This window comes from Erythrolamprus reginae, chromosome 8 (genome assembly GCF_031021105.1).
Source record: "Erythrolamprus reginae isolate rEryReg1 chromosome 8, rEryReg1.hap1, whole genome shotgun sequence".
Lineage (NCBI taxonomy): Eukaryota > Metazoa > Chordata > Lepidosauria > Squamata > Dipsadidae > Erythrolamprus > Erythrolamprus reginae.
This window is the reverse complement of record NC_091957.1, coordinates 36,502,635-36,526,780: the sequence shown is the minus strand read 5'-3', so window position 1 is coordinate 36,526,780 and position 24,146 is coordinate 36,502,635. Positions and strand designations below refer to the sequence as shown.

General features: G+C 42.3%; 1 protein-coding gene across 2 annotated transcripts in view; it reads left to right on the top strand.

Annotated features, from left to right (window-relative positions):
* The window catches only part of LOC139171428 (ubiquitin carboxyl-terminal hydrolase 12-like), a 75,507-nt gene extending 51,617 nt beyond the window's left edge, over window positions 1–23,890 (top strand). The window contains exons 8-10 of one of the 2 annotated variants that reach the window (XR_011559742.1): window positions 18,730–18,808; window positions 20,950–22,048; window positions 22,531–23,890. Coding sequence is in view for 1 of the 2 variants with exons in the window: in XM_070759657.1 (XP_070615758.1) it covers window positions 18,730–18,808; window positions 20,950–21,051 (181 nt within the window). In the remaining variant the exon portion in view is untranslated. Of the gene's footprint in view, window positions 1–18,729; window positions 18,809–20,949 lie in introns of both variants that reach the window. The other variant, XM_070759657.1, reaches the window with a different exon arrangement.
* Window positions 23,891–24,146: the final 256 nt, after the last annotated feature.

Sequence of the window (24,146 nt, the reverse complement as noted above, 5' to 3'; positions counted from 1 at the left end):
GGTTGCTCATGTCCAATCCGGTGGAACTGAGCCTAGTGTTAAAAAAGCTTGCCGGATCCGCCCCTTCCCCAGAATTCGCTCAGTTCGCATATCCTGCGGTTGTATTGTGATAGCTCGTTCAACATTCTAACACCTTCCCTTCGATCTTTCCCTTCAAAAGTAGTAAGAATTGTTTTATCCTTATTATTTACTTGCACTAATAGCGCCAGCCGTTTGTGGCTCGGCTTTTTTCCTTGGAGAAGTTGCGGTTTCGTTTTCCCCCGGCGGTCTTGCCGGTTACGATTCCCGCTGCCGCTTGTGGATTCTTTTAATCCTTTGGCCTGGAGGTCTTGGTGCAAGTATTGATTTATTGATTTATTGATTCATTATTGTATAATATTAAAGGGCTTAAGAAATACCTCCTGCGGAGTGAGACGTCTTTCTAGTCTCCTGGACTTAGTCGATCGCTTTCCCTTTAAGAATATTACGGAGCGATTTTTCGGCGCGAAGGCCTTCGCGCCCTTTTTAAATTTAGGCCTCTCGTGTTGGCCCCTTGCCAGCCGCGTAGGCCTCAGTCCACCGCGTGGATCCCGGAGCGGGTCTTGGGACGCCCAGGCTTAATTCTCCACCGGCTAAGCCTCCAACCAGAGTGCCTTGGTTTACTTAATTAAAAAGTTTAGGGAGGCTGGCCCCGCTGGATTTGGGGACACGAACTCTGGGTTTGCCCAGATTGCCCTCAAGTCTCAGCAGCTTCGAGGCCTCGAAGCAGGATCCATTCCTCTTGGGAAGTCCTTGAAATTCTTCTCCTTAATTATTCAGTTATTGGCTCAGCCTTGTCTTCTGTTAATTGTCAGACTATGGCTACTTTTCCCAAGAGAGGCACAACTAAAGGTCCCAGAGAGGCCAGGCCTACAGGCGATGAGATTACTAGTATCCCCCAGGCCTCTTCCTCCTCTTCTCCAGGGGCCCGCCCCTCGACCAAGGTCACCAGGGCCGAGAAGAGAAGGGACCTAGCCCTACAAAGAATCCATGACAAATCAGCAAAACGTTTGAAAGTACAGGCCCAAGTACTCAGTAGTCAAGACCCCCCAGAGGCTTCTAATCTACCTCCTTCTGGGGTCCCTGTGTTATCTCTGGATGAGCCTAACCTAGACAGACCCCAACCTAACCTATGGGGCATAGGTCCAGAGGAACCAGATATTATTGAAGATTCCCCCCAGCCAGGATCCTCCCAGGCCTTTAGGGATTCTTCTGCCTTTCCTGCTGATATTTCTAGTTTACCTCCTGAGTTCCAATCTATTTTTGCTGTGTTGTCCAAGGCCATTGATGCCAAACTCTCCACCATCAATGAGCTTCCCTTACCTCCTCCTCCTCCTCGTCCCTCCCGCCCCTTGGGTTCTTCCCCAGCGGTTAGAGCTCCTATTCAGGATGACTCAGATTCCTCTCAGGACGAATATGAGGATATGGAGGATGATGAGGATCCCTTTCAAGGCCTCTCAGATGATGAGGAATCCCAAATAAAGGTTCCTTCTCCAATTACTATTTTTCCTTCTCAATTATTCAAATCTCTCCTCCTCAAAGCTAGAATTTCTACGGGATTAGCGGCCCAGGAGAAACAAGCCTCCACTACCACTGATCCCCCGGAGGAGAATTTACCTTACTTCACAGAGGAACAGGAGGATAACGAGGTAATTCCTATGCCTAAATTGTTTAAAGATGCTTTACTCAAACAGTGGGATTTCCCAGCCTCTGGCCTTAATCCCTCCACCAAGGACAGAAAGTTGTACAAACTTTCCTCTTCCTATGAAGAGCTTCTATCCTTTCCCAAACCGGATGAACCTGTCAAGATCCTTCACTCGGCAGCGGCTGTGCCAGGCGAAGCGGAGGAAGTCCTCCGCCCAGAGGACAAGCGGATTGAACAAATGCTCAAAAGAGGATTCACCGCAGATTCCTGGGCCATTAAAAGTTCTGCAGCAGCTTCCTTTTTCTCCAGAGCCATGCTTCTGTGGCTTCGCCAACTTCAACAGCATATTCCTCCCGATGACTTGAGAGGTCAGCAAGACTTCAACAAGGTCTTTGCAGCTGCCCAGTACGTGGCTGATGCCACCTTGCAATCTACTAGATTTTCTGCTAAGTCTATTGCAGCTTCTACAACGGCAAGAAGACTCCTATGGATTCGCCCTTGGCAAGCGGGAGTACGCCAGAAGTGGCAGTTATCCCAGGGACCCTTAAAGCGCGACCTTCTTTTCGGTGATCTTCTGGATCCACTCCTCACGGAAACCACGGACAAGAAGAAAGTTTTGGGTCCAACCACAAAAAAGGCTACCAAAACGCAGTCCTTTCGTCGCCCAGGGCGCCAGCAAGATCAAGCGGCGTCCTATCAGAGATCTCCAGGTCAGTATTCCCCCCGCTTTCGTTCCCAAGGTAGGAACTCCAGGGGCAGAGGTTTTCGCTTCCAAAGGGGAGCGTCCTCTAACAGGGCTTCAAAAAAACCTAGATGGTAATCTTTCCTCAATTCCCATAGGGGGTCGCCTAGCCCATTTCGCCTCTAATTGGCGTCTCACCTCCAAGGACCCCTGGGTCATTGACACTGTTCAAACAGGTCTTCTTTTGGCTTCCGGTTTGGTGGAGATCGCGGCGAGACGTGTCTGGCAGGGCTCTGCCAGGCGAATCTCTTCTACCCCCTCCGAAGGTCGCAATTGCGATCGGATCGGGCCCGGATGGCCCGATCCATGAACAGGGGGCTCTCCTCTGCCCGAGGACCCATCGCCAGGACTCCAGAGGCAGCGGTTCGCCCCGCAGCTTCGGAGACGGGAGAACCGCTCCTCTTTGTTTAAGAGGACCGGCCAGCGCTTTCTCCCCTCACTCAGCGGGAAGAATAAAAGCAAAGAAGCGAAAGTAAAAATATCTACATCTACATAGAAAAAGAATATAGCAGAGAAAGGACTTAAGGTAAAAATCTCCATTCTGTTTCGTTTTTAAGTCAGAAGATCGTAAAACTTTTAAGTAAAAGTTTTTTTTTCCAGGGCGAAAGTGAAAGTTTTTTCTTGTTTAAACCCATCCGCAAATAACAGCCGGACCTAATTTTTTTTTTTCTTCACTTTTACTTTTCCATTTTGAACGTGAGCTTGGGAATCTACAAAATAATTTTCTGACTTTATGCTTTAACAAAATAGTTTAAATTTGATATGACTATTTAGAAAATTTTAACTGCTAAAGAAAATTTCTAGTGATGAACAGAATCTGTTCTTGATAGACTTTTAAAATCATAATCTTCTGGACTTAATTTCTGAAGCGGAGGAACACAGTCTTGCTGCCTTTTTTTTTCTTTCTTGCTGCCTATTTTCACAATATGAATAACTTAATAATCATGAATTAAATGGAACCTAGAAGAGATTGAAATTACTTTTTTCTTGGATTACTTATTGTTGGATTAACCTATTTGGAATACTTGCTGAGCCTTTTGGACTATTTGCTGACACCTTTTGGATTATTGCTGACACCTTTTGGATTATTTGCTGAGAACTCTTTGGTTTAACATCTGCCTGCTGCACGAAAATTAACTTGACTCCATCTTGGGATCTCTTTCTTTGTTCTTTGCTCCTGTCTTGAATTTGGAAAATAAACTGACTCCATCTTGAACACAAGCAAGCTTTGGAATTGCTTTACTCCTTGAACTTTGAATTGAAATCAAATATAACTTTACCCTTTGAGATTTGGATCTTCATTTCTACTTCCTAGCAAAATTACAGGATTTATAAGAAGAACTAAAGTATACAATACTGTTATTGTGTCTTTGAATAATTATCTGGTTTTTCCCCTGATTTTTCTTTGACTTTCTTCCTTACATTTTTATTACTAGAAGAAGTTTGGTTTGAACTATATGCATTGTTAAAACCTTGGGTTCCTGCTCTATTCTAAATAGTTGAACTAAAATACCACCCTCCTTCTTTTTCTTTTTGAACAATTCTTTTTACTTCACTTTTTCCCCTTTTCTTTTTTTCTTCCCTCCTCCTAAAGTCTTTTCTTCCAAAAAACTTTTTTTTTCTTCTCTTTCTTTTGTCTTCTATATACAGTTGATATTCCTTCTCTTCTTTCATTTTCTGTCCTCCTTTTACTTGAAAAGGCTAATACTTGTTTTTTCTTCCCTGTGGCACTAAACAATAATATTTCTTTTTTCTCTTCTTCTTTTGAACTTTGTTATGAATTGAATTGTTATTGAATTGGTATAGTCATATTATAAGGGAAACAAAATATATTGAATAGATTTGGAATTTATAGTAATTTCTTTTCCTTTTCACTATATATAAAATTGAAACTAACCTTAAAATTTGAAATAGTGGATTCTAATTTGATAATGTCCCACACCTCAACTTTTGTTAAAACAACAAAGAAACAAACAACACCAACTACTCTATCTCCACAAGTGTCACCGCATTCTTCTCCTTCGCATCAAGTGCTAACCATGTCTACCAAAGACAAAGACAAAGACAAAACAATGCAGTCCAATATTGCAACTATTCATGAGACTTTGAATGCTTTGAAGGACTTTATGGTCAAATCACAAGAAGATGCCACTCAACAAAGAGAGGCCATAAAGGAGGAGGCAACACAACAAAGAGAAGCCATAAAGGAGGAGGCAACACAACAAAGAGAAGCCATAAAAGCTGACTTGGCAGAATTTAAAGTGGAGATGGCTCAAATGAAAGCTGATATGGGCGAGATGAAAGATCAGATAAAGCAGATTCAACAAACTCTTCAAGAAAGTGATGACCGAGTTAAAAAAGTTGAAGAGCAAGCTGACAAAAATGAGAAAAGAATGGAGTATCTTGAAGGGAGAGCTGATGAAAGATACAAAAGATATGATGAATCTATCATCCAGCTGGAGATGCAACGAGCTTCGTACGGACTTCGATTTCAGAATATAAAAGAGGAAAAAGATGAAGACTTAAAAACGACTATGGCGGAAATCATTGGAGGTATACTTCAAGAGGACCCCATGGCTTTACAGAAAGAAATCGATGAAGTATACCGAATTTCGAATAGCTATATCCGTCGACACAACCTCCCAAGAGAGATACATATTAAATTCACAAGAAAGGCGTTGCGAGATGAGATACTTCATTATTCAAGAAACTCCCCGCCTCAACGACATGGAGTAGAAATAAAGATATTAAAACAAGTTCCAAGAAGTGTCAGAGAAAACAGAAGAGATTACCACTTTTTAACCAAAATCTTGATTAAAGAAAATATCACTTACCGTTGGCTTATTCCACAAGGACTTTCTCTGACATGGCGCTCTACAAGGTACAAACTGGAAAACGTAGATCAAGCTATGTTCTTTCTTGAACAGAGTGGTTTGGGCCACTCCGACCATGCAAGTAAGCAACTAGTGGTCCAATTACAACCAGCTCAATAGCAACCAGGGGAAAAATCACTAATTCAGCAAGAAGAAAACCTGGGGGCAACTGCCCAAGTAATAGAGCAGGACCAAGGCTCTAGAAGAGTTCAACCTCAGCGAGAAACCAAAAAACCTATTAAATGACAACGAATAAAGACTTGAAAATCTTTTCCGTAAATGTTAATGGACTTAACGAACCAAGAAAAAGGAAGCAAATTTTTTCCAAAATCAGAAACCAAAATGTTCAGATTGCAATACTACAAGAAGTTCATATTAAAAAAGATAACCAAAAATTACTGTTGAATCCCAAAATTGGAAAAATGTATGCTGCATTAGCAGACCAAAAAAAAAGAGGTGTAGTGATGTATGTCAAGAATTCTATAAATTCCAAACAAATATATAAGGATAAAGAGGGTAGGATATTGATTGTACAAGTAGACATTGAACCCAGACCTCTAGTGGTTGTTTCTATTTATGCCCCCAATGAAGACCAAATGACATTCTATAAAAATTTACACCAAATAATAACAGATTTAGCTATTGATAATCTATTGATAATAGGTGATTTTAATGCTATCGCGAATAGACAATTAGACCACTCAGGAGGGGGAGGTAATAAAAAAAGGGGAAAAGGCAAAAAAACAAGAAGAAACTTGCTACCCAGTACTTTTCAAAAAATGAAAGCGGAACTATTATTAAGCGATATTTGGAGGGAAAGACACCCTCTCAAAAGGCAATTTACCTTTTATTCCAATCCTCACAAAATTTGGACGAGAATTGACATGTTATGGGCACCAAAAACAGTGGCAGAACAAATAAGAGAAGTCGAGATAGACGTTAATACATGGGCCGATCATAATCCAATAGTGGTCTATATGACGATGAATAATAAACAGAACAATTGGCGGATGAACAGGTATATATTAAACGACAAGAAATATAAGGATTGGATTGAAAAGGAATTAAAAATATTTTTTGAAATTAATAAAACATCAGATACTACTCCACAGAACTTATGGGATACAGTTAAAGCGTACATAAGAGGTTTAACAATATCTTATACAGCAAAATACAATAAGGAAAAGAAATTAGAGTATTTACAATTAACAAACGAATTAAAACAATTAGAATCCTTATCGCAGCAACATACTAAGAATAGAGATCTAAAGACAGAAATAAACGTAATTAAACATAAAATTAGAGTTATAGAACAAAACCAACTAACTGAAAAGATTAAAAGAGCAAAGCAACAATACTTTGAATATGCAAATAAACCTGGCAGATGGCTAGCGTATAAACTTAGAAAACAGAGTCAATCAAAATTAATCCAAAAATTAGAAGATAAAGATGGTAAAATAAAATTCGATACAGAAGGTAAGGCAGACATTGTGTATAATTTTTACAAGGAATTATATGCTAAAGATCATGTCATTGAAGATGAAGTTTTTAATTATTTAGAGGCTTCAAATTTACCACAAATAACAGAAGATCAACAGGCTACCATGGATGGACCAATAACAATGGAGGAACTCCTAATAACAATTAAAAAACAGAAAAGCAACAAGGCCACAGGCCCAGATGCCATACCTGCAGAATGGTACAAGATAGATAATGAAACAATAAGAAATCATATGTTAGAAACTTTTAATTTCTGTAGACTTGATGGAAAAATTCCTAAATCTTGGTCAGAATCACTGACAACCTTAATACATAAACAGGGTACAGAACCAGAAAAAATTAAAAATTATAGGCCTATATCACTATTAAATGTAGACTATAAGATTTTTATTGCCATTTATGCAGAGAGACTCAAAGGAGTTATAAATGGAATAATACACCAAGACCAAAATGGATTTCTTCCAGGGAGACAAATTAAAAATAATATTAGAACTGTAATAAATATACTAGAGTACTATGAACAACACCCAGATAAGATGGCATCTTTAATGTTTTTGGATGCTCAAAAAGCCTTCGACAACGTTAATTGGATATTTATAAAAATGCAATTAAATAAAATGAGATTTGGCCCAAAATTTGTTAATCTAATAGATACCATATATTCAAAACAAACAACGAATATAATATTGAATAACAGTCAATTACCAATACTTGATATAAATAAGGGAGTTCGCCAAGGATGTCCTATATCACCATTGTTATTTATTATGACCCTTGAAACCTTATTAATTAAAATAAGAGCGGACCCCAGAATAAAAGGTTTAACCGTAGGAGATGAAATCTATAAACTCCAGGCCTTTGCAGATGATCTAATGTTTATAATTGAAGAACCGACTACAACAGTTCCTACTTTATTACAAACCATTGAACAATATGGAAACGTAGCAGGTTTAAAGATAAACAAAAACAAAACACATTACTTGACTAAAAATATGAACAAAACACTAGAAACTAAATTAGAAACTATTTCGGGAATAAAGACTGTAAAAAAGGTAAAATATTTAGGAATAAATTTAACAGCGAAAACAATAACATTAAAAAATGATAATTATATGAAATTGTTAGCAGAAATTAAAAAAGACTTAGCAACCTGGAACAATTTGAAAATATCTTTCTTAGGAAGAATTGCAACAATTAAGATGAATATTTTACCCAAGGTCTTATTTCTTTTTCAGACAATACCAATAAACCCAGGGGGTATCTTTTTAAAAACTTTAACCAACTTAGTTAAAAAATTTATATGGCAAGGTAAAAAAGCAAGGATAAAAATGAATTGCTTAGAAGATATCAAAGAAAGAGGAGGATTTGGCCTTCCAAATTGGAAATTATACTATCAGGCCGCCGCACTAACATGGCTTAGAGATTGGATAATCTTAGATAATAAAAGAACACTCGAACTAGAAGGACATGATTTAATGCTTGGATGGCACGCATTTTTATGGTATGATAAGGACAAAAACCATTCATACTTTAAAAGGCATACATTAAGGAAATACTTACTAGAAGTATGGAAAGATATAAAGAAGAATCATTTCTTAAGCATCCCAGATTGGTTAGCCCCCTTAGAAGCAATAACGCATCCAAAGTCTATAAAGGACAAGAAAATGACTCATAGATATAAAGAACTATTAAATGATCAGATGAAGCTTAAATCTAGAATTGAACTACAAGAAGAAGGGATAATAATAGATTGGTGGCACTATGCCCAGATCCGATCTAGATATCAGAAGGATAAAACTCTTTACATTTTTAATAAAAGTAAGAATTCTTTAACTACCTTAATAACCACTAACTCTACAAAAATGATAGGGAAAATATATAAACTACTTATTGCTCATAAAAATATAGAGTTGACTTTAAAAGATACTATGATAAGATGGTGTAGAAATATTGGTAAGGAAATAGATATAGACACATGGGAGAAAGTCTGGATTAATAATTGGAAAATGACTAAATCAGTTTCCTTAAAAGAAAACCAAATCAAAATGTTCTATAGATGGCATCTTCCACCAAATAGGATAGCAAAAATGTTTCCTAAAACATCCCCAATATGTTGGAAATGTAAGAAGGATATAGGAACTTACTATCATCAATGGTGGACATGTAGCAAAGCAAAACTATATTGGAAGATGATTGAAAAAATATTAAAAGAAATAATAAAACAAGATATAGATAATACCCCGGAATTTTATCTATTAGGTGTCACAACCCAGATCTATAAGAAAGAAATTTTTTATTTAATCATACATATATTAACCGCGGCTAGAATAATATATGCGCAAAACTGGAAAGGGGAGGAAATCCCCAAGGAAGAAGAGGTTATAGCTAAGATATTAGATTGCGCTGAAATGGATATGATGACAAGAAGATTAAACGATCAAGAGGATACTAAATTTTATGAAACATGGAATAACGTTTACAAATGGATAGATAAGAAAAAATAAGATATATTTTTAGTGGTTGTTTTTTCTTTCTCTTTATTCTGTATTAGTTTTTATCTAGATGATAACAATAGTAATATTAGTTTAAAAGGATTTTTTGATGATTATGATATAGCTATGTATGTATAAGTATAAACAATATATTAAGATTTTTGAAGTATAATAGTTGAATTTAGTCTTACTGTTTAGATTGAAGGTTTAACACTATTTTATTATAGTAATTAGGATTATATTAAAGGTATCTTTCCTTTCTGGTAACTATGTTATACTAACCTTAATACCCACATTAAGATTTGTAAACTTCAACCCAAATTTATTAATCTTTTCTTTTTTTTTTATAATAGTTAACACATATGTATTCTTTTTCTATATTTGAATTTATACTTTCATAAGAAGCGGGGGAAATACACCCCCACTTTATGTTCATTGTTTGTTTGTATTTGTTTGTCTTTTTATGAAAAATAATAAAAAAATTGAAAAAAAAAAAAACAAAAAAAACAAACAGGTCTTCTTTTAGAATTTATTTCTCCTCCCCCGAAACGTTTTATTTCCTGCCCTTCTCCCAGGTCCTCCTCAGATTGTAACCGTATGGAGGAGGCCATTTCTCATTTATTGTCCATCAGAGCCATTCAACCGGTTCCTTCCGGTCAGAAGGGCCTAGGTTTTTACTCCATCCTATTTATGGTTCCAAAGTCCTCCGGGGGTTGGAGAGCTATTTTGGATTTAAAGAAGCTAAACCTATTCATCAAATATAGGAAGTTTAAGATGCACTCCTTATCTTCTATTTTGGCCGCCATCCACACGGGAGATTTCATGGTCTCCTTAGACCTCACTGAGGCCTACCTCCACATTCCTATAGCAAAATGCCACAGAAAATTTTTACGTTTTTCCTTTCAAGGCAGGCATTTCCAATATAGGGCGATGCCATTTGGCCTTTCCTCGGCCCCTCGGGTCTTTACAAAGCTCTTGGGGTCTCTGGCGGCCTATATCCGGGCGTCTCCCATCCACATTTTATGTTATCTTGATGATATTTTGATTCATGGGAACTCCCTAGAGAAAGTGAAAACAGACCTTTCTGTCACCATGTCAGTCCTTCAGGACCATGGATTTTCCATCAACTTTGATAAAAGTCACCTCCAACCTTCCACATCCATCTTACACCTGGGATCCATTATTAATTCAGAATCCTCCCAGGTTTTTCTCTCTCCCGAGAGAAAACTCAGTATAGGGGAGTTAATTTCTAACATCTTATCTAATTCTTCAGTATCCATAGTAACTCTGTCATCCCTTTTGGGGAAGATGGTGTCATGCATAGGCATCATTCCCTGGGCTCGCCTTCATGCTAGGGAACTCCAGTGGCTCCTATTACCCTTTCAGAGATCGGGGCACAGCAACTCAAATCGTCGCATTGTCATCCCACCAAGTGTTCGCAGATCCTTCAAGTGGTGGAAGTCTCCGGCCATGGACAAAGGATCCCCGTTCAGGTGCCCGGATCAATTTGTCATCACCACAGATGCCAGTCTATCGGGATGGGGCGCCCACGCCCAGGGGATGATAGCCCAGGGCACGTGGTCCCCGGAGGAAGCTTCCAGGCCAATCAATTGGCTAGAGTTAAGAGCCGTTTCCCTGGCTCTGAAGCATTTCTCTCCTCGCATTCCCAACCGGCACGTTCTCATTCTCACCGACAACATTGCCACAAAAAGCCATATCTGCAGACAGGGGGGCACGAGATCCAAGGCCCTCATGAGGGAGGCCCTCAAGTTAGGCCTTTGGGCGGAAAAACATCTTCGGTCGCTCCTAGCAGACCACATCTCGGGGAGCCTCAACGTCCAGGCGGATTGGCTATCTCGAGCAACGATAGACCCAGGAGAGTGGAATCTCCATCAAGACCTGTTCCATCAAATCAGCCTCAGATTCGGCCTACCAATCCTGGATCTCTTCGCGACCAATGCGAACGCCCAACTCCCTCGCTTCTTTTCCAGATTTCCATCCCCGGGAGCGGAAGCAATCAATGCCCTCCGGAGTCCATGGCCTCCAGGCCTACTCTACGCATTTCCTCCAATTCCAATTCTCCCGGACGTGATTCACAAGGTCCTCACCGAGAGGGCCCGAGTAATCTTAATCGCCCCTCATTGGCCCCGCCGGCCCTGGTTCGCGGATCTCCAACATCTGTCCGTCCAGGACCCTTGGCGACTCCCCGTTTCGGGGGATATGCTGCGGCAGGGGGCTTCATTTCATCCAGACCCGGAGTGGTTCCACCTCACCGCCTGGCTGTTATCAGGAGAGACTTAGAACTGCGTGGTCATGACCCCGATTCAGTGGAGGTCATTTTAAAGGCCAGAAGGGGTTCGACCAATCGAATCTACGACCACACGTGGTCCAAGTTTCACCAGTGGTGTCTACAGGAAGGTCTCTCCCCTCTGTGCATCCCCATACACAGAATCATTTCCTTCCTTATGCAAGGCTTCCATAAAGGACTTTCCACCAGCACCCTCCGGCGTCATCTGGCAGCCATTTCATCTGTCCTAGGGGGTCCCCGCAGACAGCCTCTCCGATCCTTCCCTGAAGTTCAGGAATTCCTCAAGGGCATAGCCAACCTCAGACCTTCCAAGGTCCACAGGTACCCATCCTGGGATTTGCCACGGGTTCTCCATTCCCTCACGCAGGCACCATACGAACCCTTAAAATCGGCGTCCCTCAGGTACCTATCCTTTAAGGTAGCATTCCTGGTGGCTATTACCTCTGCACGACGCATTTCGGAGTTGGCTGCCCTCTCGATCAGGCAGGACCTTTGTCAATTTCATCAGGACAAGGTAGTCTTGCGACTGGACCCCACCTTCTTACCCAAGGTCAGTTCCATGTTCCACAGAACTCAGGATATTGTCCTACCATCCTTCTGCCTCCAACGGGATCATCCCTTGGCAATTAGATGGCACACCCTGGATCTTATTAGAGCGCTGAGAATCTATATCCAACGCACTGGACCCTTTCGGAGGTCAGAAGCACTGTTTATAGCCTATCACCCCAGAGTCATGGGTACCAAAGTGTCTTCAACAGTAATAGGCCGTTGGATCAGAGGGACTATATCTAAGGCCTACGAATCGGCCTCCCTCTCAGTCCCAAGGAACATCACAGCGCATTCCACCAGGAGCGCAGCCACCTCGGCCGCTTGGGCGACTCAAGCCCCGTTGGAGGAGGTCTGCAAAGCAGCCACTTGGGCCTCGCCAAATTCCTTCATCAGGCACTACAAGATTGATGCTTACGCTTCAGCGGACGCTGCCTTCGGCAGAAGGGTACTCCAATCCGTTATCTCACACGATAGCAATCTAATCCCTCCCTAGGGACCATCTCTTGGGTATGTCCCATGTGACTGCTGGACCCGCTCCTTCAGTACGGAGAATAGGCGTTGATTGCTTACCTGAACGCCTCTTCTCGTACGGTGAGCGGGTACAGCAGTCACTTCCCGCCCTTGTATGTGTCTTCTTTACCTTCTATAATCCTTTTTCCTCTAACAATAAGAGTTGAACACTACAGAGCTTCACAGCTGAGCCTAGTCTATGGATTCGCGAATTCTGGGGAAGGGGCGGATCCGGCAAGCTTTTTTAACACTAGGCTCAGTTCCACCGGATTGGACATGAGCAACCCATGTGACTGCTGTACCCGCTCACCGTACGAGAAGAGGCGTTCAGGTAAGCAATCAACGCCTATTCTCTTAACAATGGGATTTCTATGACGCCCCGAGTCTGCTGAGAGGGGCAACATAAAAATACAATAAATTATTATTATAATTATTAATTATTATTACTAACTTTTAACAGCTGCAGGGATTCACTGAACAGCCGTGGCTAGAATAGTTATAACATGGGGCAAAGCTCACTTATTTATTTATTTTATTTATTTATATATTTATTGGATTTGTATGCCGCCCCTCTCCGTAGACTTGGAGCGGCTAACAACACTAACAAAAACAGCATATAACAATCCAATATTAAAACAGTTAAAAACCCTTATTATAAAACCAAACATACATACAGACATACCATGCATAAAATTGTAGAGGCCTAGGGGGAAAGAGTATTTCAATTCCCCCATGCTTGGCGGCAGAGGTGGGTTTTAAGAAGCTTACGAAAGGCAAGGAGGATGGGGGCAATTCTAATCTCTGGGGGGAGTTGGTTCCAGAGAGCCGGGGCCGCCACAGAGAAGGCTCTTCCCCTGGGTCCCGCCAAGCAACATTGTTTAGTTGACGGGACCCGGAGAAGACCCACTCTGTGGGACCTAACCGGTTGCTGGGATTCGTGCAGCAGAAGGCGGTCCCTGAGATAATCTGGTCTGGTGCCATGAAGGGCTTTATAGGTCATAAGCAACACTTTGAACTGTGACCGGAAACTGATCAGCAACCAATGCAGACTGCGGAGTGTTGGTGTAACATGGGCATATTTGGGGAAGCCCATGATTGCTCTCGCAGCTGCATTCTGCACGACCTGAAGTTTCCGAACACTTTTCAAAGGTCTCCCTTAACAAATGTCTCCCAACATACATTTTGGGCTCAATTATAGTCATAAGTCCAGGACCATCTGTACTTGGTTGCTTTACCACTCAGTGGCGACACTCTCTTGGGATTGGGATCAGAAGTCGGAACCGAGCGGCTCTTGCCTTCAATCAAGCGGAGTCGCCTTCTCTCTAGTCCTCATCCTCCCTTCCATCTGGACTCAGATCGGGGATTCCTCAGAGAGTGAATCAGGAAACCAGCCACAGCTTCCCTTGAAATAGATAGATAGATACGAGGGTCGCCCAGAACGTAATGCACCACATTTTTTTTATTCAACAATTATTTATTGAACACAATGAAACTTACACACAAGACAGAAGGATGTTTCTTCTACACTCCCTATGTTTCCATGTAATCTCCGTCTCATTCCATGGCCTTCCTCCAGCGAGACACAAGGGTGTATATGACCTGTCGGTACCACTCCTGGTTCTGGCCACGAAGCCCTGGAGCTCTGCCGAACCATCTTCTAATGGCCTCCCCTCTGTGCCCAGCGACTAACCATACTTCTCTCGACTGCAGATTCTCCATCAACTCTACACAAACATTTGTGAATGCTCCCAACAGTTTCGTTCTCTGCAGTGAGAAATTCAATGACAACACGCTGCTTGTAACGTACATCACTTACAGACGCCATTTTGAAACACGGCTGCAGCTACACTATCTGTCTGAAGAAATGCAAAATTTACACACACACTCCTGACAATTCAAATAATGTATATCTCAAGTTTCGCATTCCTACCATTACTGTAGGCTGAGGAAAAAATGTGGTGCATTGCTTTCTGGATGACCCTCATAGGTAGGTAGGTAGGTCTGTCTGTCTGTCTTTCTGTCAATCTAATCTATCTATCTCTATCTACTATCTATCATCTATCTTCTATCTATCTCTACTATCTATCATCTATCTATCTATCATCTATCTTATCTATCTATCATCTATCTATCTATCATCTATCTATCTCTACTATCTATCATCTATCTATCTTCTATCTATCTCTACTATCTATCATCTATCTATCTATCTATCTATCTTCTATCTATCTCTACTATCTATCATCTATCTATCTATCTATCTATCTTCTATCTATCTATTTATCTTCTATCTATCATCTATCTATTATCCATCCATCCATCCATCCATCTATCATCTATCTATCTATCTATCTATCTATCTATCTATCTATCTTGTATCTATCTATCTATCTTCTATCAATCTATCTATTCATCCATCCATCTATCTATTCTTCTAAGGCTGCCTTGCTTCTTTTAGGGAAATTCATAAACCTGTAACTTATTTTCTTTCACCGCAGAAATCTATTTAGTTCCAGTGCTTTTAATGACTTGTCATTCACAATTCTATCTATCTTATAAGCCGACCAACTCCTTTCAGACTCTGGGTGGCATATAAACAATATAAAATAATATAAAACCGCTCAGACATTCATTCAACGCAATCATTGTTGGAGCACAATCATTGTTCCTTCCACTCATATCAAAGTGTGTCAGCCTCCACTTCACCTACTTGCCTCGGCTGTCATAATAGGAGATTAGTTAAATGAGATCGGGGGGGAGGGGGGAGTGTGCTGGTGGTTTCCCTGTTCGTAGTTCCAATTAAATTGCTGGGGAGGAATGTTCTCCTCACTGCCCGGTACAGCCAGGCTTCGTGGACTTGTTTACAGCCTGCTCAAGCTCAACGCCTTCAGCAGCCCAGATGTGGAAGACCAAACGCTTGTTGCACCCACCTGACCCCAGTTGGGACATTGGGATTGGGTGGATGATCCAAGGGGCTTTACCTGGGAGGGGTTTGGGGTTTGTTTATTGATTTATTGATTGATTGATTGATTGATTGATTGATTGATTGATGTATGTATTTATTTATCTATCTATCTATCTATCTATCTATCTATCTATCTATCTATCTATCTATTTATTGGATTTGTATGCCGCCCCTCTCCAGAGACTCGGAGCGGCTAACAGCGACAATAACACAGTGTACAATAGTAATTTGGTATTGATGATTAAAAATCAATTAATATAAAAACCAAACATACATACATACATACCATGCATACAATTGTAAAGGCCTAGGGGGAAAGAGGATCTCAATTCCCCCATGCCTGGCGGCAGAGGTGGGTTTTAAGTTGTTTACGAAAGGCAAGGAGGGTTGGGGCAGTTCTAATCTCTGGGGGGAGTTGGTTCCAGAGGGCTGGGGCCGCCACAGAGAAGGCTCTTCCCCTGGGTCCCGCCAGGCGACATTGCTTAGTTGACGGGACCCGGAGAAGATCCACTCTGTGGGACCTAACTGGTCGCTGGGATTCATGCAGCAGAAGGCGGTCCCTGAGGTAATCTGGTCCGGTGCCATGAAGGGCTTTATAGGTCATAACCAACACTTTGAATTGTGACCGGAAACTGATCGGCAACCAATGCAGACTGCGGAGTGTTGGTGTAACATGGGCATATTTGGGAAAGCCCATGATTGCTCTCGCAGCTGCATTCTGCACGATCTGAAGTTTCTGAACATTTTTCAAAGGTAGCCCCATGTAGAGAGCGTTACAGTAGTCAAGCCTCGAGGTGATGAGGGCATGAGTGACTGTGAGCAGTGACTCCCGGTCCAAGTAGGGTCGCAACTGGTGCACAAGGCAAACCTGGGCAAACATCCCCCTCGCCACAGCTGAAAGATGTTTCTCTAATGTCAGCTGTGGATCGAGGAGGACGCCCAAGTTGCGAACCTTCTCTGAGGGGGCCAGTGATTCTCCCCCCCAGGGTAATGGATGGACAGATGGAGTTGTCCTTGGGAGGTAAGATCCACAGCCACTCCGTCTTGTCTGGGTTGAGTTTGAGCTTGTTGACACTCATCCAGGCCCTAACATCCCCCAGGCACCGGCCCATCACTTCCACTGCTTCGTTGGCTGGACATGGGGTGGAGATGTATAACTGGGTATCATCGGCGTATTGATGATACCTCACCCCATGCCCTTGGATGATCTCACCTAGCGGTTTCATGTAGATATTAAATAGCAGGGGGGAGAGGACCGACCCCTGAGGCACCCCACAAGGGAGAGACCTAGAGGTCGACCTCTGATCCCCTACTAACACCGACTGCGACCGACCAGAGAGGTATGAGGAGAACCACTGAAGAACAGTGCCTCCCACTCCCAACCCCTCTAGTCGGTGCAGAAGGATACCATGGTCGATGGTATCGAAAGCCGCTGAGAGGTCAAGAAGCACCAGGACAGAGGACAAGCCCCTGTCCTGGGCCCGCCAGAGATCATCCATCAACGCGACCAAAGCAGTTTCCGTTCCTTTGTAGATGCATCTTAATTTAATATAATTCATTTGACTTCTATGCTGCCCAATCCCATGGGGCCCAGGGCAGCTTACAACAATATAAAATACAATACAGTGATTTTAAAAAGTCAAATATTATGTAAAACCTCATTATAAAACCCAATGAAACTGTCCAATCCGAACAAACATACTATACCAAATCGATCACGCTTTGGCTGTTTTAGAACATCAACACCCTTCAATTTTTCCATTAATATTTCTGTTCCTTCCACTTCCAAACTTCTGCCGCACGAATCCCAGCGACCAATTAGGTCCCACACAGTTGGCCTTCTCCGGGTCCCATCTACTAAACAATGTCATTTGGCGGGATCCAGGAGAAGAGCCTTCTCTGTGGCGGCCCCGGCCCTCTGGAACTAACTCCCCCCAAAGATTAGAATTGCCCCCACCCTCCTCGCCTTTCGTAAGCTCCTTAAAACCCACCTCTGCCGTCAGGCATGGGGGAACTGAGATATTCTTTCCCCATAGGCCTTTACAATTTATGCATGGTATGTTTGTATGTATGTTTGGTTTTATAAATAAGGGTTTTTTAGTTGTTTTAGTATTGGATTGTTACATGCTGTTTTTATCACTGTTGTTAGCCGCCCCGAGTCCATGGAGAGGGGCGGCATACAAATCCAATCAATCAATCAATAAACTAACTAACTAACTAACTAACTAACTAACTAACTAACTAACTAACTAACTAACTAACTTGCCACCAAGGCATCCAAAAAACCCCTTAGTGTGTGCCTTCCATTTTTCATCTTCACCCCAGCAATTCTACCATCCCGTCTTTTATGTCCATCCAATAGTTGACTATTGGATAAGCTCACGAGTGCCGGATGGGAGACCACCAGGAGCTCTAAGATGGGCCGTGAAAGTAAATGGGTGGCGCAGCAGGTAGAGTGCTGTACCGCAGGCCACTGAAGCTGACTGCTAGATCTGCAGGTCAGCGGTTCAGATCTCATCACCGGCTCAAGGCCTCCCATCCTTCCGAGGTGGGTAAAATGAGGACCCGGATTGTTGGGGGCAATAGACTGGCTCTGTTAAAAAAGTGCTATTGCTAACATGTTTTAAGCCACCCTGAGTCTAAGGAGAAGGGTGGCATAAAAATTGAATAAATAAATAAATACAATAAAAAAAATATGTATCCAAGAGGACCTTTCTGTTTAATGGCCCAGAAATCACACGACGGTCTTTTACTTGCGGTGATTAAACCGGGTTTCTTTCGTTTCTTCTGGGCAAGGTGCTCTTGAGGGTGCTCCCTTGTGTGACTGTGAGAGTACAAATGAGGGCAGGTAGAGGTTGCAATGAAGACATTTACACTTATCAGTTTAAAATAATCTTGCGCGCCTTTTGCCCCAGAACTTGCTTCCCTTTCATTGCTCTCCCTTCTGGTCTAGTAAAAGTCCTCCTCCCTATCAAAGGGAGTTGGGGGTCTTTCTTTCCTGGACTTTGAATGGAAGCACACCTGACAAAAGGGGCTCTTGGAGATATTTTGAAGTCGTAAGAGAGCCGTAGTTCGAGGCTATGTGTCCATATCCAGCACTAACCTTTACCTCTCTCCTTTGTTGCAGTGGTCCAAATCGTGGACATTATATCACCATTGTGAAGAGCCATGGTTTTTGGTTGCTCTTCGATGATGACATCGTAGAGGTATGTTTGGCTCATGTTCCAGTGCTTTGTATAACTTTATTTATTTATTTTTGATTTGATTTGTATACTTTACGGGTTTTCAAATGTGGCTTAAATCCATTAAATCCATTGAACATTTTAAATCCATTAAAAATTCATAAAATTCTTCTACAGTACTACTGTACTCTGTTAAAGAAACTGGTAGGATATCACACGTAGTTCCAGCTGAGAAACATTATAGAATGGCTGTTGAATGCAAAGGGTGGGTTTTAAAAGTCCAAACACTCCTTAAATACATAAAAAAACCTATCTTACCTCTACTTCACGGAAATTTGTTTTTCATGGGTGGTCTTGGAACGCATCCCCTGCGAAAAACGAGGGATCACTGTATTTGTCCTCACTTTCTTACCTGTGAGCTTTAGGGAGTGGCCCCTTGTCCTCGTATTGTGTGAGAGAAAAAATAATTTTTCTCTATCCACCTTTTCTATCCCATGCATGATTTTATACACTTCAATCAAGTCACCCCTTCAACGCCGTGTGTACATGCGCTTGGGGTGTGTGTTATCTTTCTCCTCCGTTTCTGCTACCTGAGCCTCCCCAGATCTCCAGAGATTCCACATACACACACCCAGCACCGTTTGGGGACTGGAGGCTTCCCCCACCCCTAGCACTGTTTTGGGGTGTGGAGCAAAAACAGGGGTGGGGGTGGGGAATCACACCTGTGTGGTGGCTTTGAGCGCACATGTGCAAGGGGATGGGCGCACAGGAAAGGCACTGCATTATGGGTATGGGCACACGCGACAATACGCACACAGGTGCTTTTGGCCAGCCGAGAGAAAAAAGGTTTGCCATCACTGCCCTGCACCTTCCCAGTCAAGGGGGCTGTCTGGATTCTTCTTAAAAGCTTCCCGTCCTGACGCAACCACAGCTTCTGGAGGCAAGCTGTTCCCCTGGTTAATTGTTCCCAACTCTCAGGAGTTTTCTCCCTAGTTCTAGGTTGCGTCTCCCCTTGATTCGTTCCCATCCATTGTGTTTTGTTGTGCCTTCTACTAAATTGGAAAATAGGTGGAATGCCCCCCCTTTCTTTGTAGCATCCCCTCAAATATAGAATAGAATAGAATTTTATTGGCCAAGTGTGATTGGACACACAAGGAATTTGTCTTGGTGCAGATGATCTCAGCGTACATAAAAGAAAAAGAGACATTTGTCAAGAATCATGTGGTACAACACTTCATGATTGTCATAGGGGTCAAATAAGCAATGAAGAAACAATCAATATTAATAAAAATCTTAGTATACAAGCAACAAGTTACAGTCATACACTCATATGTGGGAGGAACACTGCTAACGGGTCACCCCAATCCATAGGCAGCAGGGCCCCAGAGTGCCCAAGACTGGAGCGAAAATGCTTAAGTGAGAGCTCCTTTGGTGCTGTCTTGAGTTTGGTTGTCTCCTTGAAGACGTTTCATTAGCCAAACTAGGCAACGTCATCAGGGCTAGTTCTGATTTCAACCCTGAGCTACAAATATTCTCCTCTATCTGCTCAAAACTGTTGGGTATTTTGATTATTATTATTATTATTTGTATTAGCAGAGTTCAGCTGGCTTAAATTGCAGCAGATTTAGCATGGCAAGAAATAACACGTGGTTCAGAATCCCATTCGTTAGCAATGAATGATCATTCCTTCATAAAGATGAAAAATACAATCTTTAATTATGTTGATTCATGCAATTACAAATTGCAGGTAGATAAGTTTATATTCCAGTCCATATTAATAACTTCTGGATGGTCCCCTGTGTGAGGATGGCTTTGGATTTCATCTCACACATGTGTCCTCAGCCGAGGACAATGGAGCACACAGGAGGTGGACAAGGAATGGTCATCAAGGTGAAAAGAGGATCAGAAGAGGGGGAGCATATACTCTGCAGAAGTTTATATAGTCTGCAGAGTACCTGCCCCTTTTGGTCATCAGCTAATAATAATAACACTGGTCAGTTAATTGCGACCTGACCATAGAGATGTGTTTACAAGACAGTGCAAGCATGTAGTAGAGTGGTTAAAGCCAACAAAAATCAGGGTGTGAGAACATGCTAGACCAGATGAAATGGACAGTGATTGCAATTCCCTCTCGCCATTAACCTCTCCGTTGTCTTAAATTGTAGAAAATCGACGCTCAAGCAATTGAAGAATTCTACGGCTTGACCTCAGACATTTCCAAAAATTCCGAATCTGGATATATCCTTTTCTACCAATCGAGAGACTGAGATGGCACGTTTTGGGGACCTCTTGTGCACAAAAGAAGGGATCAAGGCTTGGCCCAGGAAGGACATCCGAGCGATGGCAGATTCCTCCCGGGTCTGGTGGGCAACCAAGTGGTGCATTTCCTTCCGGGGAGCAGTTCTGAGCACGGATACATTTTGCTTTGATTTCCTTCTAGGCTATTTTATACTTGCTAACTTCCAAAATCTTTTACCTCTACTTGAAACCTGGCTGCTTAACTTTTCAAGAACCAAGAAAGTGACTTTTAAAGTAACATTGTAAAATCCGTTCACTGTTCAGTCGTGGCTTAAAACTCTTCTTTGGTTTCCGTTATTGCCATTTTTCTGTTTTCTAACAAAACTATTTCCCCTCTGGTATTTGTTGAATTCCTGTCCTGGTTTGGGAATCAGGCGGAAGAAAGCTGATGAAAGTTGCAGTTTTGGTCATTCAAGACCACAACCGGCTTAAATCATCCTGAAAGCATCATGGTTTAATTTTTACATATTTTTTTTCCTATGGGAAAAGGACACTAGCCGTTTCTACAGGATTGAAGATTTTGTTAAAGATGTCGCTTTTATTTCCGATAACACTATTTATGCTACATTCGTTCCGCTTTGTCTCTTTCTTAAAATTTCCCTTGGGAAGTCATTTTTTATACGCTTTATAAACCTGTTAATCCTTTGTAAAAAGAGATTTTGACTCTCAACCACAACACTGTAGAAGTCAGAAAAGAAATAGACGTAAGTGTCGGAGGTCCCATCTAGCACGAAAGCTAAAAGAACACTTTCTCAGAGCTCTTCTCTAAGCCAAAAGTGCCCTCTGTGGAAACGGGAATCTCTTAAGGGTTCAGTTTCCCATGTAAGAAGCAATTCTCGGCGTGGATCGACATGCCGTATAAATGGACATCGCCGCTCTCAAGGTTTAAATAATGATTACGATTTTGGCCTTGAAAACAGTTCAGGGGTGGGACGTAAACTAAGGTCTACCGATGCCTTGAAAAGAGTTTCTCTTCATCCCCTCCTGCTCTGCAGCTCTCGTTTTCCAGTCCACATTTATGCTGCTCTTGCTGCTTCAACAGAGGGAGGGGGGATTTTTTTTATATTTCAGATTTAATTGGATTTGTATGCCGCCCCTCTCCGAGGACTCAGGGCGGCTCACAGCATGTACAAAAAACAGAAAAACAGTAATAACAATCCAATTAATAGTACAGTACATTAAAAACAACCTTTAGAATTCTAATTAAAAACTATCATTACAATTCATTCAACAATCATGCTAAACATTCATTGGTCAGGGGGAAGACCTAAAAACCCCAGGCCTGGAGGCAAAGATGAGTTGTTAAATAAGGCAGCATTAGGGAGACTAAATCAAACTTGCCATCTATTTCCCAACGTTAGGCATCATAACTAAGCCTTTTTAAGAGGGGGGAAATAGTGCAGTGGAGAAGAGTCTGCCGGAATTATTCAGGCTGGCAAGAACCGTAGTTGGCTAGGGCCAATTTGGGCGGTGGGAACCATTGGTGCCTCTCCCCTTCCACAACAGCCTCCCAGAAGGCCTGGTGCCCTCACAACAAACGGCAGCGGATCCCAGCAGCCCTCGGAGCGCCTTGACCAATGCCTGGATTTCTTGGTTGGCCCAGATAAGCAGGAATAAGAACGGGCTTCCTGTTTGGGAGAACTCTGAAATGATCTCTGCTCCTCCCAAAGCTTTCCTTCTGCCAGGAATCGCCCAGAAGAGAATCGACTCAGAAAACGGCAATGGCTGAACTCGAATCTTGGATTTGGAAAGTCGGGCAAACTTTTGCTAACTTCTAAAGATTTGCCCGTCCTGCGCCGGTAACAAAAAGCTGAGTTTTCCTTGCTTCCTTGGCTCCATATCTGCTGGTGTAATTTTTCCATTGGGAAGCTTCCCTTCGCATTGCAAGGGGGTCCCATCTCTGCCACAGCATCCCAACCTCCGCAGGCAAGGGGGAGACTGGCTGGCCTTTGCCTTAGGCTGCTTCGGAGCATCCCTGTTTTCAGAGGTTTCCACGGGGGCCTGGGAGAAGTCGGAGATTTCCAAGGATACCAAACTGAGTATCTCGGACCTCCGGGCAGGTTATAAGGTTGCAGCCATTGTCTTAACCAGAGGTCCCCAAACTTGGCAACTTGAAGATAATTCTGGGAGTTTAAGTCCACAAGTCTTAAAGTTGCCAGTTTTGGGGACCCGGGGTCTTAACAGTAGCTGCTTCCTTTTGGTTAGCAGTGACATTCCATTAGCAACACACAATGTCACGTAATGTGTCTTCGGATAATTCCGATTTCAACAGTCTCCCTACTTCAGGCGGGCAACTGGGGTGGATAGGTTCAGTCCAGTATGCCAGAGTCCAATTTTCTTCAGAGGTTGTCATCTCTAACACAAATAGCTGTTGACAACTAATGGGCAGTTTATGTATTATTTTCTGCACTGGGTATGAACTTTTGGTTAGAAAACGTCTCCAAGCAAAACTACAAAAAATCCTTGAGCCGCTTCACCCTGGAGACACCCCCCCTCTCTCTTTGGCGGGTGAAGCGTATAGCTCCATAGGCAAAGCCCCCACCCCATCAGAAGGCAGGGGCGACCGCCCAGCGTAGGAAAAGGCTAAGCTTGTATTTTGTATATTTGGTGATAATGTTTTTACGAATAATACCTGACTTGAAAGAGGGAGAGAATATTGAAAAATATATATATATGTTATAGATTAAAAGTGCACTTTTGCTACAGATTTATAAGGGGATTAAATTGGAAGAGAATGGTGTGATGTGACTTCTGTATAATTAATGACGCCCTGATATCGCCAATAAAGGTTGCATACGGTGAAATTGCCTCAGTCGCGTGTGTGTGTTTTTAAATGTCATTGAAATGCCACAAAAAAACATCTCGGCACATTTTTTAACCTGCTTCTTTCCAACATTGTCAAAGTAACAACCACTTCCAGACAGTGTATTAGATGTGGTTTTGGTTTGCTGACCAAACTAGAATGTTGAGTTCACATGTCACGTAAGCCATAAGCCATGATCCCCAAACTGGGTTATTCAGCCAAATTGAAGCCAATGCCAAACGAGTTAGGTTGTGCAGCTAA